This window comes from Dasypus novemcinctus, chromosome 21 (assembly GCF_030445035.2).
Source record: "Dasypus novemcinctus isolate mDasNov1 chromosome 21, mDasNov1.1.hap2, whole genome shotgun sequence".
Lineage (NCBI taxonomy): Eukaryota > Metazoa > Chordata > Mammalia > Cingulata > Dasypodidae > Dasypus > Dasypus novemcinctus.
Window position 1 is genome coordinate 23,443,535 of NC_080693.1, and position 19,800 is coordinate 23,463,334.

At 40.7% G+C, this 19,800-nt stretch overlaps 1 protein-coding gene across 1 annotated transcript in view; it reads right to left on the reverse strand.

The window, feature by feature from the left end:
- The window catches only part of CFAP52 (cilia and flagella associated protein 52), a 59,302-nt gene that overhangs the window by 15,633 nt on the left and 23,869 nt on the right, over positions 1 to 19,800 (reverse strand). The window contains exons 4-8 of the mRNA XM_058283487.1: positions 15,297 to 15,425; positions 12,210 to 12,309; positions 8,137 to 8,253; positions 5,952 to 6,052; positions 2,871 to 3,041 (exon numbers count right to left, since the gene is read on the reverse strand). Of these exons, the coding sequence (XP_058139470.1) occupies positions 2,871 to 3,041; positions 5,952 to 6,052; positions 8,137 to 8,253; positions 12,210 to 12,309; positions 15,297 to 15,425 (618 nt within the window). The remainder of the gene's footprint in view (positions 1 to 2,870; positions 3,042 to 5,951; positions 6,053 to 8,136; positions 8,254 to 12,209; positions 12,310 to 15,296; positions 15,426 to 19,800) is intronic.

The following is a 19,800-nucleotide window of genomic DNA, read 5'->3' on the forward strand; positions in this document are numbered from 1 at the left end:
TAAGGAGGCTCAATATACTCTTTCCTGTAAAGAAGGCAATCCTGTTAAAATTTCAAGGAAGAAAATGACAAGGGTGCTAGGATTCACATCCGCAAGATAACCAAAAACACTTCTTTGCTCAGTTAGGAGAAAAACATGAGATTGTGGGCAAGGAAGAGAATCCCAGAGTAATTGCTCTGTCGGGTGTTTTCTTTTTTTTAAGGGAAACATGTAAATAGAATGTATAGTACCAATATGGCTATGATGTTGACCATTGACCATGAGGTGCAGCGGTGCTCAGAGATGTATTCACCAAATGCAATGAATGTCTCATGATGAAGGAGATTGTTGTTATGGGGGGAGGAGTGGGGTGAGGGGGTGGGAGGTATATGGGGACCTCATATTTTTTTAATGTAATGTTAAAAAATAAATAAAGACCAAAAAAAAAAAAAGGTTACAGTTTATTCCAGTTTTGTTAAGTAAAAGGAGATAATTGGGTAAAATAAAGACCCTCTGCTCCAGTTTGAAGCTGGGTGGACCCCAAAAGCTCATATCCTTGGAGCTAACTCATTCTTGTCCATGTAAACCTATAGTAGGTGGGACCTTCTGGTTAGACTCAGCCAAAGGACCTTCCTTTTGAATAGATCACTTCAGTACGGCATTTACCAGGGTGGGTCTTAATCCTTTTACTGGAGTCCTTTAGAAACAGAGGAGTAAGAGCCACAGAAACAGGGGGAAAAGCTGCAGAGACAGAAACCCTGAGAGTCTGAGAGAGGCTAGAATCAACAGAGCACAGAGGCGTGGAAATAAGGCCTGGAGGACAGGGGCGGATGAACCATATCCCTGACTGCCCACAGCTGAGCTCAGGGAGAAAGTAAGCCTGCAGGGGAAGGCAGGGACGGGCAAAGCTGCCATTACGTTCTGCCATGTGCCTGATTGCCCACAGCTGCAACTTGGTAAGACAGAATCTCTTGATGTCTTGATGATGCCTTGACTTGGACATTTTCACATTTTCACAGTCTCAGAAACTGTAAGCTTTTTTTTTTAAGATTTATTTATTTATTTCCCACGCGCCCCGCACCTCCCCCCGCCCCCCCCCCTCATTGTTTTGTACTCGCGGTCTGCTCTCTGTATCTGCTCGTCTTCTTTTTAGGATGCACCAGGAACTGAACCCAGGACCTCCTATGTGGGAGGGAGGCACCCAATAGCTTGAGCCATATCCACTCCCTGCTTGTTGTGTCCTCGTTGCACCATCTTGTTGCATCATCTCATTGTGTCATCTTGTTGCATCACTCTCACTGTGCCAGCCAGTCACATTAACTCACTGTCTTGTTCATCTTCTTTAGGAGACATGGGAACTGAACTAGTGACCTCCCATGTGGTAGGCAGGTGTCCAACTACTTGATCCACATCCACTTCCCACAGTAAGTTTTTTTAAAAAAGATTTTTAAATTTATCCCTCCCCCCATTGTTTGCACTCACTGTCTGCTCTCTGTGTCCATTCGCTGTGTGCTCTCTGTGTCTGCTCATCTTCTCTTTAGGAGGCACCAGGAACCAAACCTGGGAACTCCCATGAAGGAAAGAGGTACTCAATTGCTTGAGCCACCTCTGCTCCCTGCTTTGTTGGGTCTCTCGTTGTGTTTTCCTCTTTGTGTCTCCTTGTTGTGTCATCTTGTTGCATCAGCTCGCTGCACCAGCCTGTTGCACCAGCTCACCATCTTGTCTTCTCCAGGAGGCACTGGGAACCAAATTTGGTACTTCCCACGTGGTAGGTAGGAGCTCAATCACTTAAGCCACATCTGCTTCCTCCACTGTAAGCTACTAAATTCCCATTGTAAAAGCCAACCCATTTCTGGTATATTGCTTGGGCAGCATTTAGCAAACTAAAACAGCTTCATAACTAAAATTTCTAGCTATAGCCTGTTATGATGCTAGAGACTGATTAACTTTTAGATATAAGTACATCCCAAGCAATTTTTACATTTCAGAAATAAGCATATTCCTACAAAGAAAGAGTCCCTCTTATTTTAAGACCTACTCACTTTGGAATTAATAGAAAAATAGGTGGATCTTTTTCTTATACTTAGCTTTGGAGCTCAGAGGTAAAACCGATGCTGGTATAGTTATTTAGAAAGAGAAAGCGCTGGGGCAGGACAACAGATGAGATGGAATTCTTTGCCAGATGGTCCTGATTAACTAAGGCCAAATCAGGCCAACATGAGAATGTGAATATTTATTTAAAATGAGAACTGCTTTCTATCAGACACTGCCTTTATTAGTGAACTCCTGCTTTGGGGAAAGTGAGCTCTGAGAGAGATACATGAGCTACTCATGAAAATCGAATATCATGTAGAGGAATGTCCTAGGGCATCCTCCAGACTCTCCCCAGCACCCATGACAAATGCACCACTACTTCAGGGTCAACCCTTGTCCAAAAAGCCGCCCTTCAAGCTGTAGGCTGTCCTTAGACTACAACCCAGGAGGCTAAGTTCACTGGATCCAGAAGACCTCTTATGCCCTCTGCCATCATGTCTGCCAAATCTGGAAGAACCAAGAGGTACAAACAAATGACTCAAAAGAAGTTTGAGAGAAGGTGCCACCAAGCTTGTTCCAGAATGTATTGGGAAACACATGGGAAGGTTTTGCCAGCCTAATTATCCTTTCCATCGTGGGTTTATTAGAAAAGTCCACATGCTAGAGAAGCCCAGATTAGAACCGGGAAAGCTAATTGATGAAGGCAATAGAAAATTATTAAAATAATTCAATATAAGGAAATAATTATATTAATAGATGTTGAAATGCATTAATAAAATCAGCTTCCCTTGTACATGCATCAAATCTCCACATATTCTTGCTTTTAGGGGTAAAAATAGTTTTCCTCTTCTACTTACAATGGAAAGACAATGTCCTGGACAGCTTCGAAGTGACATGTAGCAATTAGAGTCTCTTTGAAATCTGTGAAGCTGATACAATAAATGTGTGATTCTTCTGTTCCTACAAAAAACTGGTGTCCTTCTCCTCGAAGTGTGATGGAACTGATGCCACCTTGTAACTGCATTTTCCTATAAAGAGAAGCAGACAGGTAAAGCAGATTCATTCCATCAAGGAGAATTTGTTAACCATCTACAACATTAAGGGGTACAAATCATGCACATAACCTAGGTTACAGCCTTAAGGTGCTGACACAGCTGGAGAGGCAGGAATTCCTCACGGTGTTGTGTACCCCATGGTCAGCCACAGGAGAGGTCAGCATTGGTTAAAATAGTAAAGGAAGTTTCATCGGGGAGGTACAATCTGAAATGGGTTGTGCAATGCACGTAGGATCTGGAAAAGGAGAAAATTCCAGACCTGGGCTGGGACATGGTGACCATGGAAATTAAATCCCTCTTAATTCCATTTCTGGGAAATAATCCTGACATCAGGGGAAGGATGTCAATATACCCTTATTTAAAAGAGCAAAAAGTTTGGAAAGAATCTATATATATTGTAATGGAATGGTGAAATGTGCTATGGGGCATCGACATCATAGGATATTTGCCTACTCATTAAAATCATGTTGAAAAGATTATGCAGTGATATTGAAAATGTTTGACACTTGCATTCAGTGAAAAATAGAATACAAAATTTTACATGCAAAATAAGAAGAATTATTTAAAAATTTAAATGAATAACAAAGACAAAGAGAAATGTTATCAAAATGTTAAAGTGGTTGTCTTTGTCAGAACTTTCAGGGATTATTTTCTCTTCTTCCACGGGTCATATTTCTCTCTCCCATTCTCCAAACCCCAAATGTTTAACAAGCATGAACTTCTTTTTTTAAAAAGAATATATAAAATGAATGAGGCCCTAAGAACCCACCTTTGCTCTGCAATTAATTTGGTTCTGACAGTAAGAATTCAGTGGGGTTTCTTGAGCAAGGAACAAATAAGAGAATTTCAGTGTTTTAGAAAGATTCATTTGTTGGTGGGATTTAAGGGCATTTAAGGCAAGGGCTTTAATGAAATCGACCCCAAGTCATTTCCTAGCTCCTTCACTAACTATAGCTCTCTGAGTTTAGACAAATGGCTAGAAATTCCTGGGCCTCGGTTTATTCAACCACAGACTAACTCCTCCCCTGCAGGGTTGCAGTGAAGAACAGTGAAAACGGTGGCAAAGTACACTAGCCCACGGTGGGCAGCCAAGAAATACTGGTTATTGGTCAATGGGAACCTTGAAGACAAGGTGAAGTCCAGGGCTAAGCAGGGAAGGCCGGGACTCGCAGAACTTCAGCAGTCTCGTCTGATCACCCTACTTGCATTCCTAGACTCTCTGACTCCTCATGTGAGCTAGCTGCTTTATCCGTCTCCTTAAGCCCAAGGAGGCAGACCTCACTGCATTCCATCGGAGCCTCTGCTGTCGCACAGGGTTCCTTCGAAGACACGGCTGGCCCATCTTCTGTAGGCAGAACCTTGCAATAACTGCTTTTAGTCTAATTATCTTCATCACAATAAAAGCATTTGCATAGTAAAAATAAGGGGTTAAAGAATGAAGGAATTAAATCACTGTATTGACTTCATGTATCCAGAATCTATCCAACATTGTTCTCGAAGCCCCTTCTTCCCTTCTTCCCCCTCATCCAAACAGAAAATGGGTCAAAATATATTCTCAGTAAGACCTAACCTGACCACTGAATTTAAAATTGTAACCTGCCCCCTACCCCCTTTCAACCCTAATCCTCCCTACCTTACTCCATTTATCGCTACTATATGTATCATCCTTTCATAGTATGTACTTTCCTTGTGCATTTTGCTTATTATTGATAGTCTATTCCCCACTGCTAGAATGGAAGCTCCATGAGGGCAGGGATTTTGTTTGCTGGCTTTATTCATGACATACTCCAAGAACCTAGAACAGTGTCTGGTATATAGTGAGTACCAGGCTCAACACATGTTTATTTGGATGAAGACAACTGATGCTTGATGCCAGAATGCACGTGCAATGAGTCCTGGCTCCTTTAGAGCTAGCAGAGACCATGTGGAGCTTGTCCAGGAAGAGCTGACTTTTAGCAAAGCTGAGTTCAAGTTCAACTTCTGCTCCTCTGTGTTTCCCTGGTCCCTCTAGCCTAAGGAGATCACTCCCTTCTCTGATCTTCGTACTTGATCCATGATATATTTACTTTGTCTGGACCATGAGGTTTGTGCTTATATACTATCTGGTACTGAGTGACTTTCATGTGCATGTACCTTATCCTTAAACCGGACTATAAGTTCTGGCCGAGCAAAGATTGTATCTTATTTTTCTTTATTTTTTTTTAGATAGCATCTAGCACATTGGTTTGGATGGATGAGGCATTCAATAAATATTTGTTGATGACAATGTATATGACTTTGATTCTATTTTAATTAGATAAGCCATGAACAGTGCATTTCATATTATCTGGCCACAGAAATCGCTAGTAAATCTGTTCTTGGCTATTTGTATTAAAATTTGTTTTCAAGTGCATTAAAAGTGCCAGGCACATAATAGGTACCCAATACATTTCATTGAATAAACCATTTTTGTGAAATTTAAAATTTGGTATAATTTATCTGATAAGTTTATAACATCATGTTCCCTTTGTCGTGTCATATGTTATTAACAGCTAAATAACAATGGATGTTAGATATTAAAAAGACGGGGTCCTTTTTGGATGATAATGAACTATTTGGGTTTTTGTTTAAATTAAATTGTCTTTTTTAAAAAAGATATATAGATCACAAAAATGTTACATTAAAAAATATAGACTATTTGGGTTTGATTCAACATAAGCTGTTGTCTTTTCACTGGCAAAGAGACCACCACCATCCACTGTGATTCCCATGACTCATTTTAACAGCGAGACGAAACTGTTTTGTCGAGTATCACTTGGCCCATATCACTTAGTAGCTGGCTTTAAGCAAACCTCCCTCTGCCAGGCCTCTCTCCATCCCAACCCCGCGGGCCCCGGAACTTACTTAATGGGTCTGTAGCTGGGGCTTTTACAAAACATGAGCAAGCCGGCTCCGGAGCCCACCAGCAAGCCCCCCATCTTCAGGCACAGGAGAGCCGACACTCCCTAAGGAGAGAAATACCATTTAGAGAAAGGCCAAAGGTGTCAGCGCTTAAGACTCAACGCAAGGAGGGGGTGAAGCTCAGTGGTTGAGCGCCTGCTTCCCATGTACGAGGTCCTGGGTTCAATCCCTGGTTACCCTAAGAAAAGATTCAATGCAAGACCTGACCAGTGAGCATGGTCAAGGCGTGCCAATGCTGTCACACATTGCTAGGGTGAAGGTCATGAAGGTATTGTGCCACGCTGGCCACAAGGGCTCAATGACAAATGCATTCCATGCCAAAAAGTGGCCTTCCTGCTTTTGTAAAAAGCAAACACGCGTCACCATCCTTCCTTCCAAAAAACCACGTGTATTTTGCATAGATTGAACTTTTAATACTTTTATACTCCCCAGATCTTAATTCTTATAATGTAAAGAGACCACCTTTGATGTTCAAAGGAAGCACAAAAGACTACTTATTGTTTGGTGATTGTATTTTTGGGTTTTTTTTTTTAACTAAAGCATGTAATATGTTACCTCACCAATAGCAGGTAACATATTTAAATTCAAATAGTTTTCAAAGTTTGGGAATGCATCATAGCCATTTTATTTCATCTTTTTTAAAAGATTTTTTAATTTATTCCCCCACTTCCCCCTATTGTTTGCACTCACTATGTGCTCTCTGTGTCCCTTTGTTATGTGCTCTGTGTCTGCTCGTCTTCTCTTTAGGAGGCACTGGAACCGAACCCAGGACCTCCCATGTGGGAAAGAGGCGCTCCATCGTTTGAGGCACATCTGCTTCCCTGGTAGACATCCTAGAAGATCCACCATGAAGTTCTAATTTTATAATGTGTGTGACAAATATTTGCTTTTAAGACATTCGATAATCATATAACTCATGACTTCATAGTTTTGTGTGTTAATGAAGTTTGAAGAAAATAAAACAAATAAAGTCCTTTCAAGTTACTTTAAGTTGAGTTTTGCCAGTTTGGGCTCAACAGGCATTAAATGATGCTTCAGAAGAGAAATTAAGTCTCAATTCCAAAATTGCTGCAGGAGGACAGAGGATGAGCAAGGAGCTCTTGAGGAAGGAACTCTGGAGTGAATATTCTTGACGTTTGCTCATGGAATTGGGGAAGCAAGGGACAAGGAGATAAACAGAACCTCTAAGTTACATAATGTAGTTTCTAAATAAACTGTTTCGAAACCATAGATGATAGTTTTTAAGTGCTCAGGCTCTGAAGTCAGTCTGTCCCAGGAACATGATACACTATTTCAAAGCTTCTTGGGAATATCTGCTGAGTAGAAAATTATCTAAGCTTAGTTAGAACCATCTGTTCTGCTATCAGAAATAAGATGGCAGGTGCAGAAACAAGCACAAGCTTTCATATTCAAAGTTCAGTAGAAACAGCCCTTGTAACTTTTGGAGGTGCTGGAAATACATAGCACTTTATTATATAAAAATATCTTTGGGTCCTAGTTTTTTAAATTTAGATTAAATATCAAAGTCACTGAACTTTCAATCACAGTTGTTAGGAATTCTGCAAATATAAACAACTGACAATTTCTAGGTCTTGCTCATGACTTGTAATGTTGGCTGAGGTAAAAAAAAAATCTAAGATTTGGGTTATTAGGTTAGAAAATATGCGTATGTATTTTATGCTTTTAATATAAATAATATATATACATATAAATACTTACAAATTAGAAATAATATAATTAAAATGACATATATAGTCGTGTAGACCAAAGAGCACACTGCTTTCCACCTATGGTGACCTGGCTGTTATAAATCACAAGCAAAGGCCCTGGGCTTTGAAGAGGTGGGAAACAGATGTGGTTCTGATTCCCTAATTGAGGACACCTGGGAATGCCTTTACCCCGGATGTCTACTAGGGAGGAGGGTTTAGAGAACTAGTCAGTGCATCTTTTGCAAATTGAGGTGTGGCTCTGGCTATATCACAGGCTTTTTTCCTCCTTCTTCTCCCTGCCCCACCCCCACTCTACTCCCGCTAAATCTCTTCTTGATGAAAGTGTGTGATTCCAGTGTAGGGAAGAAAGAGCTAGAAAATGACAGAGCAGTGCAGACCCTCACCAGACAACTACTCACCAGACTGAATTTGTCCTTCACAGGCCCAGTGTCTGTCAACATTTTAGTCCTGGGGTTCATTTTTAGGATATCACCCGTTGTGGTGCCAAGGTAGAAAAAGCTGTCATCGTCAGCCATCTGAGGAAGAGAAAGAAAGCAACCTGAAGACCTGGGTTTCCTCAGTGATGCCCCCATGGGCACCTGATCAGTGATGGGACGAGCTTTCTCTGAAGCCTTATGAGCTTTCTCTGAAACCTGAGGTGCGCATGGCGACTTCTATTTCCTCAGACTCAAAGATGGGTAAGAACAGCTCTGAGGGAGAGCAAAATCAGGACCAAACAGGTTTGGAGGAAATATTTGAAGTCTATTTGTTTTGAATGTTAATATATAAGCCTTCTTCCTTCTTTCCTCCCTCTCTCTGTCCCTCCCTCCCTTCATTCCTTCTTTCTTTTCCTTCCTTCCTCTCCCCCTCCCTTTCTGGTAGTATTTGCCAGGTATGTGTGTGTGCATGTACGGGGTGGATGGCATTCTTTTTATTTCAATCTTTCTGTGTCCATATATTTTAAGTTTGGCCCCTTGCGAAAAGCATGCAGCTAGATTTCAAATCAGAGTTTTTTGTTGTGTGTTTTTTTTTTTCAATTGAGTCTGACAATCTTTGGCTCTTCTGGAAAGTTTAGTTCCAGATAAATGTGATGACTGATATACTTCGATTTAGTTCTACTATCTTATTTTGTAGTATTTGTCTCACATTTTCTTTCCTTCTTTTAGATTGACTAAAGGTTTCACATCTCCATCTCCCGATTCCATTATTTTTGTCTCTATTAGTTTGAAAGTTATATACTCTATCACTCTTCTTTTAGTGATTCATATAGATATTTGAACATGCATATTTGTCTTAAAGCCTAAAACTAATATCTTTACCTTTTTCTGAACCATACAATGATCTTAGAATACTCTAATTCTTCTCATCCCTCTCTTGGACTTATATACTGTATTTGTCCAGGATTTTAGTGCTATTTGGTTTTCTTAACTTCCTAAATTAGATAGTAATATATCTACTTTTAATATTGTATGCCATCGTGGGTTTAGATTTTCTTACATGATTACAATTTCCTTTGCTGGATATTCCTCCTTGCATCTCAGACCTTCCATGTGGGATTATCGTCCTTCTTCATCAAGTTCATCTTTTAAACGGTCCTTCAGTAAGGATCTCCTGGCTCTCAGTCAGCTTTTGTTCTTACTGTGCCTTGATTCTGGTCACATTTTGAAAGGTAGTTTGTTTTGCTGGGTATACAGTTCTGGTTCTTTCCTCTCAGTACTTTGAAGACACTGTTATGCTGTCGAGAACTTAGTTGTCAGTCTACTTGTCATTTCTTTGTGGGTAATCGGTTATCCTTTTATTTTTTTTCTGGCACTTTCAAGATCTATTCTTCACATTTGGTGCTCTGCCTTTTCACCAAAATATGTTTAGATGTGCATTTCCTTTTATCTTTCCAACATTTGGGATTCACTGAACTTCCTAATTCTGTAGTTTGAAATCTTTCATTAGCTCTGGAGAATTCTCAGTTATTCTTTCAAATGTTGCATCTGCATACCTCCTCTCTCTTTGTCTTCGTAAATGCAGATTAGATATATGTTAGACCAGGGGTTCACAAAGTGAACCACCGGGGGTCTCTGAGACCCTTCATAGATATGTGAGGGCCAAACAATTTTCACAATAAGATGTTATTTGCTTTTTTAACTTTCATTCTCTCATGAGTGCATGGTGTAGTTCTTCAGAGGTTACATGATATGTTATATTGCAGCAGACTAAATATGAGAATCCAGCTGTCTTAAGTCAGACATTAGATTTGCACAAATGTAGAACAATGATGCTCTTCTTACTAAATTTTCTTTTTGTTTAGGAAATCAAGTTATTTTTCTTAAAAATGTTATGTTAATATGTAATAGCTTTATTATTGGTATTTCTAAATGAGTTAATAAATATTTTATGACTTTCTCAGTTTCCATTTCTAATATGGTAAATATCAATAGATGTAATCTACTTAAACAAAACCTTGTTGGAATCCTCAATAATTTTTAAGAGAGTAAAGAGGTCCTAAGAACAATAAAAGGTTAGTCCTTCTCCTTCTTTTCTCTATTTTCTCTTTTCCCCCTGCATTCTCTCTTTATAATTTTACCGCTTTTTTACATTTTCTATCCCTTTGTTGTTCTGTACTGCATTCTGTATTTATTTATTTTATTGATTTATTTTTTCTGGATGAGGAATTTTTTTTTTTAAAGATACATAGATCACACAAAATGTTGCATTAAAAAATATGAGGTTCCCATATACTCCACTCCTCACCCCCTCCCACTCCTCCCACATCAACACCTCTTTCATCAGTGTGGCACATTCATTGCATTTGATGTATACATTTTGGAGCACTGCTACACAGCATGGATTATAGTTTACATTGCAATTTACACTCTCCCCCAGTCTATTCGGTGGGTTATGGCAGGATATATAATGTTCTGCCTCTGTCCCTGCAATATCATTCAGGACAGCTCCAAGTCCTGAAAAGGCCCCATATCACATCTCTTCCCTCTCCCTGCCCTCAGCAACTCCCATGGCCACTGTCTCCACATCAATGATACAGTTTCTTCCATTGCTAGAGTCACAAAATTTCTATAGTAGGATACCAGTATGTCCACTCTAATCCATATTTTATTCCTCCATCCTGAGGACCCTGGGATGGCGATGTCCACTCCACCTCTAAATTGAGAGGGGGCTTAGATCCTACCTGGTTGATGGATGGGATTCTCCTGCTTGCGGTTGTAGACTCTCTTGGTTCCCTGGTGTGGTGGTTGTCCATCCTCACCTCCCTCTCAGCTGACCTGGGTAAGTCCAATGAACTGGAGAGTAGGTGTTGCAACTCTGCTGAGGCTCAGGACCCAGGTGGCACATGGACAGTCCAGAGAGTCAAGTCCCCTGAGCATACACCAACCCAGTGCCAACCACAGGTTCAGTAAAAGTGACAGAAGAGGCATGTGTAGAGAGGTCACGTCTGAGTCCAACTCAGGAGCACAAATTCCAAAGTAGGGCCCACTGGCAGGGCACTGAGCTCCAGAGCCACCTGCCATGACTGTAGGACCTGGTGTCTCCATGGAACCTCAGGAGCACCTCTACCTAGAGTCTGTATAACTTCTGCTGATCTATCTTCCAGTTCACTGATTTCTGTTTCTCTGTCTCTCAAATGCTGTTAAACTCTTCCACCCTTTGTAGTTGTAATTACTATACTTTTAATTTCTTAAAGTTCTCTTAGACTCTTTTAAAATCTGCTGACCCATTTCCACAGTTTCCTGCAGAAATTTTCAAGATTTTCATATATTTATACGTATTAAGCATAGCTTTATCTGTGTTTGAAAATAATTCCAATGTCTCAAATAAATATAGATCTGTTTCTTCTGTCAGTTGGTTCTGCTTTTTTCACTTATGTGTTTGTTTATTTTTTACTGTGAACTCATCACATTCCTCATAGGAATTCTTTGAGGCCTACAAAGAAAGTGTGCTCCTTCAAGAAGGCTTCACATTGCTTTATCTCATATTTTCCAAAGTCAGTATTCATAAAATGACTATCCAATGGAGAATGGAGTTATATATATGAATCCAAATTAAAAAGCATTCCCCCTTACTAAAGAGACTGCATTTCGCCAAAGGGCTCCATTGTTGGAAACTATTTCCGGTGGCACAAATAACATAGGAGGCATCAAGACTTGCTGTGGGCCCTGAGTGCCTCTGGCTATGCCGCTTCTCTCCAGGGGAGGCAGGCTTCAGGTAGCTGACAATGGGCCAGGACCCAGCTCAACAAGACCTATCCAGAGCTGCGGCTGGGTGGCTCCTCCAGGGCTCCCTACCTGTGCCTCCTCAATCAACATCCCAGACGGCCAGACCATCACCTCCCCATCCACGGCCACTGCCACTATTAGCACCAAGGACAGCAGACAGTGGGCACTTACCCCCCACCCCAACACACACCTACATACCGAGCTTGGTCAGTACCGCCAAAAGGAACTGGTACCAACAGTTATTTAAAATAACACAGGATACTTACGGTAATGCTCATGACTATTCTTTTCATCTGTCCTGTCTGGCACTCTGTCGGCCAGATTTTTCTATTCGGGAGATCCAGTTCCCATACGCGAATTGTCCCACTATGGAAAAGAAAAATTTCACAATCAAATAATACCTCTTTAATAACTACTTCACTTATACTCTATTTTCTGTGTTCTCTTGAAGGAGAAGCTGCAGGGCAGAGAAGTAAACATTCTTGCTATGGCTGAGTGTTTTACTTTCAGTTAATTCTCACGACAACCCTGTGAGGTGGGTTTTATGATTCCTCCACTCTGCAAATGAGAAAACACGTAGCTTAAAAAGAGCACAGCAGGGATTTACACCCAGCTCTGACTCTGAAGTGCATGTTCCATCCACTGTGCTGAAGACAGATAAACATACAAATAAGCACGTGAACAACTGAAGAGTAATTCAGAGTTCCTTATGTTTCTTTCAAGGTACTGAGTTGTGAGGAAGTGTCTGAAAGGAAAGCGCTTTAGCATAGAGGACTATGTCTTCAAGGAAGGGGAAATGTGATCAAGCTACTCAACAGTCAAGCAAAGTCAGCACCTAACAATGGGACTGGCATATGGTTGATATTTAATCACTGTATGCTGAGTTAATCTAAATTAATAATTGTATAAAAATATCACCGTCAATGTCACAAAGACTTCAGTTAATATCCTAAGGCAAAAAAAAAAGATTAATTGAAAAAATAATTTAATCACACTGATTTTTTGAAAAAAATTTTTTTAGTTCCCAGAATTATCACATAGTAACTACTCAATATATATTTTGAATATACTTTCAAAATTTTAAAAATACTCAGCTTTTCCATTGTCTTCCTGGTAGATGTCATATGGATACTAAAACTTAAAATTTGAAATGTTGACATTTGCAGGACATCTCATGGGGACAATATTATACATGAAATTGGGACTGTGATGAACAGATAGCAGAAATCATACTTAGAGGGTTAACTTTTTCTCAGTTATCAGTGATCAGTGTCATCTGAAGTTGAAGCAGACCTAGAATATAGATTGTCCTTTTTTTTAATTGGCATAAAATTCAAATATTGACTCCTGGAGAAATGTTGCCCATAGACATCAGGATGGGTCAATGCCTGCTGCTTAAGCAGCTGCTGAGGGGCAGAAAAAAACCCACAAAACAGAGGCTGAGCCAAAGCACTCGGCAGAGCAGAAAGGAGCTGAAGACCTTCACGGTCACTGGTGGGCTCTGAAGCCAGGGTAGGACATGGTAGGCTGCTTGGGGATCGGGCGCTGTCTTAGTCAGATTTGCTCCATGGGGGCTGGCTTTCCTGTTGGCCAGTAAGTTTCATGCTGCCTATCACAAGGTGGGGACTGGAAGACGTGTAGATGGAGAGCAGCGCACATTCTTTCCTGGTGTCTTTCGCAGGTGGGAGACCATGATGCCATTTTCATGAGGGCTGGAGAGGATGGTTCAACCCAACATATACTTCCATCCTACATTTTCGGGTTTCTTACCTTTGGACTGTTGTACAGTGGGGTGTGACATAAAAAAGGAAGCTTTTACACGTCTGACCCCCATTTTAAGTTCTTTACAAGGCTCTGATTAGGAAATCTGTAAATTAATTCCTCCAGCAGACAGATGCTGGCCTCTGTTGAGAACTTCGGCTGGTTGAAGTTGACCCTATCAGAGACGATCTCATGTGGCCAGAAGTGAAATGTTGGAAACTTCCTGACTCAGTTCATCCACAAACTACCATTTCATGGAACGTACATCAAGAGCGGGTGGTAGGGCAAACCACAAACAACTTGTCTAATCTTTTTCTTTAAAAGCCTTTGCCTGGAAATGCCAAGATGGGTCACGATTTGGGTTGCTATCTGAATCTGTGCTTTCTGAATGGCAATTTGAAGACCCTAAACAAATGCCTTTGCTGTTTTGTAGCTTAGTGTGTTATTTCTTTTTTTTTTTAAAGATTTATTTATTTATTTAATTTTCCCCCCCTCCCCCGGTTGTCTGTTCTTGGTGTCCATTTGCTGCGTCTTGTTTCTTTGTCCGCTTCTGTTGTCGTCAGCGATGCGGGAAGTGTGGGCGGCGCCATTCCTGGGCAGGCTGCTCTTTCTTTTCACGCTGGGCGGCTCTCCTCATGGGTGCACTCCTTGCGCGTGGGGCTCCCCCACGCGGGGGACACCCTTGCGTGGCACGGCACTCCTTGCGCGCATCAGCACTGTGCATGGCCAGCTCCACACGGGTCAAGGAGGCCCGGGGTTTGAACCGCGGACCTCCCATATGGTAGACGGACACCCTAACCACTGGGCCAAAGTCCGTTTCCCAGTGTGTTATTTCTTGCTTGATACATGTATTTTCCTACTTTCCTAAAATGTATATGTACTACTTTTATAATCCAAAAAATTATTAAAATAAATGCATACATCAAAAATTAAAAAAAAAAAAAAAAGAGCAGGTGGTAGGAAACATCAACCAGTAAGTGAGCCTGCAAATTATTCCATGGGCATGGGTTGGATATAATCCAATTAATAACAAACAAACAAGAACCTGAAATGCATTTAGCAGGTAAGTAGAATCTTTCTGGTGGGAAACCCAGAATTTTCAAATACCCATATTTAAAATATATTCAGCGAAAGGATTTTTTTTTTGTTCTTTGAAAGTATTTAATAAAAATTTAAACCCCTAATAAAAATTCATCAACAAATCGAAAGAGGGCAAATACAAATATCAGGAATGAAAGAGAAACTTCATTTCAGATTGTACAGATGTGGATGTCCAATAAGGGAATAGGCCTAATATGACACCTTAAGGTGGAATAGCCAAATTCTTTAAAAATACGATAATACAATGATAAAATGAATGTACAAAATGGCCACTGAATAAATTAAAAATTTGAGTAGCCTTATTTTAGCTATTAAATTAAGTCAATTCTTAATTAAATCCTTCTTATAAAAAACTGTCCCAGTCCCAGAAGGAAGAGGATGTGTAAGGGCTACACAGTCACGCGGTGCCCCCCGTGGGGAGCTCCCTTGTTTCCTGCACAGGCGCATACGGTGATTTGTGCGTTCTGAGCACTCTGGGGGCAGGCACGTACTTCCCGGCGGTGACAAACATCTCGTCCCTGCACTTTGAGAAGACCACCGTGGTGGCGTTGCCCACGTTGAGGCCGGCGGCCGGGCTGCCGCAGATGGCGTCCCTCTTGGCGATACTCCACACCACCACGCTGCCAAAACGAGAGGGAAGATGGGCTTTGAAAATAAGAAATGAGTGTTGCAGTGGTTCCAGAAAGGCAAAACAACACAGGGGTCCCTTCCAAAAGAACAAAAAGCTACACTGACCCCCCAGACATCTCAGAGGGATTGACTATTAGGAGACAAATGGGGCGACACTCGAAATATTCTGAAGGGCAGTGATTACAAAGCTAGGGTCCAGTGAGCCTTTACAGAGTCTGAGGCCAAAATGAAGCCGTTTTCAGATGTGCGAGGCATCAAAATTTACTACCTGTTTATCCCATGTAAAAAAATTTCTTAGGGACGTATTCCAGCAAAAAAAGGAAAGCAATAAAGAGGATGACATAAGGCAGTGTTCTCAAACTTGAACACGCATCAGAATCACGTAGTAGAGGGCTCGTTAAAACGCAGGCTGGGCCCGCCTCCAGAGTTCGTGACCCAGGAGATCTGGGCAGGGGCCCTGGAGGCCACTTCTCTAACGCCCCAGGCCGTGCAGGTGCTGCCGCGGCTGGGGAAGCAGCTTTCAGGGGCAGCGGTGTAGGGTTACATTTCCTTCTTTGTGGGTGCAATCGTACAACTTAGTCCTGAAGTGAATAGTGTTTGGATAATAATACCAAACAAAAGCCGCGGAGGGGGTGTTGGGTGCAACATGTGAATCCACTTATTAAAGAGAACGGATGCAAATGTTACAAACTTTGTTAATGTAAAAACAAGCCCACATATTTCCTGATTTTTCTACGCATAAAATATATTATCACAGTGGAGTGGGTGGAGCTCAGTGGTTGAGCGTGTGCTTCACATGCATGAGGCCCTGGGTTCAATCCCTGGGACCTCCTAAAAAATATACATATATTGCCAAATTTATATATATATATATATATATATATATATATATATATATATATAATATATATATATATTAAAAATCACATACAAGGTACAACCAAAGGCACCAGGATCAAGGAGGTAGAAGTTGGTGTAAGATCCATAAATTCTTTTTTTATAGTGGGAAATTGATAGATACCATCTAAAGTGAAAAATCCGAGAGGAATATTATTTTTAAAGTTGTAAAGATAACTAGATGGTAGACTGTTAAAACCAAGGGCCTCCAGAAGGCAGAGCACATTCTCTCTGCCTAGAGGAGCCCATCCCAAATTTCAGTGCATATTTCTGTCCTTGCTTCCATTTCTCAGCAAGCTCTGTTCTTTCCCCGTTTCCCAATAAATTCTTTTTACTGGCCTAAAAAAACATACAAACAAGTGCCTCATCCCCATGATAAATGAAAACATAGGTCCACACAAAATCTCATACACAAATGTTCATAGCAGCATTAGTCATAATAGCCAAAAAAGTGAAATCAAGCCAAATGATCATCAATTGATGAATGGTTAAAGAAAATGTTGGCTACCCAAACAATGGAATATTGATTGACAATAGAAAAGAATGAAGAGCTGATATATGCTACAACATGGATGAACCTTGAAAACGTTACGCTTAGTGAAAGAAACCACCTATTGTACGATTGCATTCTTGTGAATGTCCAGGATAGGCAAATCTACAGAGACAGAAAGTAGATTAGTAGTTTCCTGGGGCCGGGTGGTGGGTGGTGGGTGGAGGGGGGTGAGGAGGGAGAAGGGGAGGAAGAGCAGGAATGGAGAATGACTGCTAATATGTATGGGGTTTCTTTTTGAGGTATCGTAAATGTTCTAAAGTTGAGTGTGGTAATGGTTGCACAACTTGGAATACACTAAAAACCACTCAGCTGTATACTTTAAATGGGTGATTTTTAAAAAGTGGCACAGGGGATTGAACTCAGGATGTTATACATGGGAAGACGGTGCTTAACCACTGAGCTACACCTGCTCCCTAAATGGGTGAAATTTATAGTATGTAAAATATATCTCAATACAGCTTTAACCAAGTTCCTCTGAAGACTGGAATTCTTCATGGCGGAAATATGCCATTGGGAAGGGTGCCATTGGGAGACACACATTTTTAAATTTTGAATCCTTCTGCAAAGCAGTATGATACAGTTTCTTTATAAACCATGGACATACATTACTTCAGTTTTTCAAAAACAAGTTAAAATTTAAAAATAAATAAAGGGCACTCCCCATCCTGGGGAGTCCTGCTATGTTTTCAAATAGAGGGGCAAGAATCTCTCAAGTACATAGGCAGTGCCTATTCAAAGAAAACAGACAAATATGTCATGCCTTCAATATTAATACATGAAACTATGAACCTTATTCTTGTAAAAATTGAAACTTAGCATAATAATAACTATTGCCTAAAAGTTGCCACCTGAAAATGCCCTTGTTACTCAAATGTGGCTTCTCTCTAAGCCAAATTTGGCAAATAAATGTGCTACCTTCCCCTTGGTGTGGAACATGATTCCCAGGGATAAGCCTCCCTGGCACTGAAAGATTAATACCAAGCACCAATCAGCAATTCATTTGGAAAGGGACCTTGTCCAAAAGGGGGAAATATCAAATACAAAAGAGTTTTTACGGCTAAGAGATTATAAAATGAATTGGGAGGTCATTCCAGAGGTTACACTTGTGCATGTCTTAGAGGCAGATCTCACTAACTGCCCCTGTGAACAAAACCTCAAACAGGGGTGCTCCTGAGGGCTCTAGAGCCATCTGGACACTACACGTAAGGCACACAATCTTGAAATCAGTACCCTGCCAGTGGGCCTTACCCTGAAATATATGATAACCTATTCCCCATGTAACAGTTAGACTCATTTATAATTTCCCCATACATGATTCTTCTACCCCATTTATATGAGCCTATACTTAGCACCATACCCACTAAATGTATGTCTCAGAGACTTAAATCTTTGATCTGTTCATACACCAGTTGAGCCCTGAACTTCAGAAGAGTTGCAGCCAACACCTACTCTCCAGTTCATTGGACTCACCCAGGACAACTAACAAAATGATGATGGACACCCCAACCCCCCATAAAACAGAGACTATCTACAACCACAAGCTGAGCCCCTCTCAATCCGAGCCACAATAGGCATCACCATCCCCAAATCCTCAAGGTTGAGGAATGAATAAACTTAAGGGGGCAATGCAACTATGGACGGAAGTAGATTTGTTATTGCAGTAATGAAAGAACTTGTAAAGTTGTTATAAAGATAGCGGTTACCAGAAGTTCAGAGGGGAGGGAGAGGGAATAACAGGTGGAACATAGGGCATTTTTAGGGCATTGGGATTAGGTGTAAACCACAATGTAAACTATAGACCTAGGTTAGTAGCAGTGCTTCAGTATTTATTCAATTATAACAAAGGTACCACACAACTGTAAAAGGTCATTAATTGGGGAAGATGTGTGTGTGTGTGTGGGGGGGGGGTAATATGGGACTCCCTTATACTTTCAATGTAACTTTTCTGTAATTTAAAACCTCTTTAAAAATAAAGTTTATTATAAAAAGAAACAGATAAATAAACAAATGGCATCCACATAAAGTCGGTCAAATAAATTCCAGCACATCCATACAGTGGAATACTATGCAGTCATTGCAAAGGATGAAGTTACAGATTTGTATATATACACATAGAAGGTGTACTTGATGTAAAGCTAATTAAAGAAAAACAGGTCACGTTACATTATGAACTGTATAATGACACCAATACAAAAAAGTTACATAAATATATGCACATGAAAATTGCAGGAAAATCTACCACAGTTTCCAGGATCTATTCTGCTCCTTCCCTCTGCTTAGAAGCCAGATGGTTTGGAAAGAATGGACCTCTCCCCCAGGCTGACCCCAGATTGTCCAAAGCCAATCAACATAACCCCATCCTCCTCACCACAGTAATTATTCAGGGAGAAGCATGCTGCATTTCCCTGGGATAGCAAGGTTCCTTTTTCTTTCTTTCTTCAAGCTTGACAACACTGCCCACTTTTCTGCAAATTTTAAATAGCCTAAAATTAAGTTTAAAAATTGCAGAAGAATAGAAGAAATTGTATCATTGATGTGGAGACACTGGCCACGGTAGTTGCTGAGGGCAGGGAGAGTGAAGAAGAGATATGATGTGGGGGCATTTTCAGGACTTGGAGTTGTCCTAAATGATATTGCAGGACAATATATATTATATATATAAATCATTACGTTATATATCCTGCCATAACCCACTGAATGTACTGGCGGAGAGTGTAAACTACAATGTAAGCTATAATCCATGTGGTGCAGCAGTGCTCCAAAATGTATTCACCAAATGCATTGAATGTCCCACAGTGATGAAGGAGGTTGATGTGGGAGCAGTGGGGGTGGGGTGGGATGTGGGGTATATGGGAACCTCCTATTTTTTAATGTAACATTTTTTGTGATCTATGTATCTTTTAAAAAAAAAGACA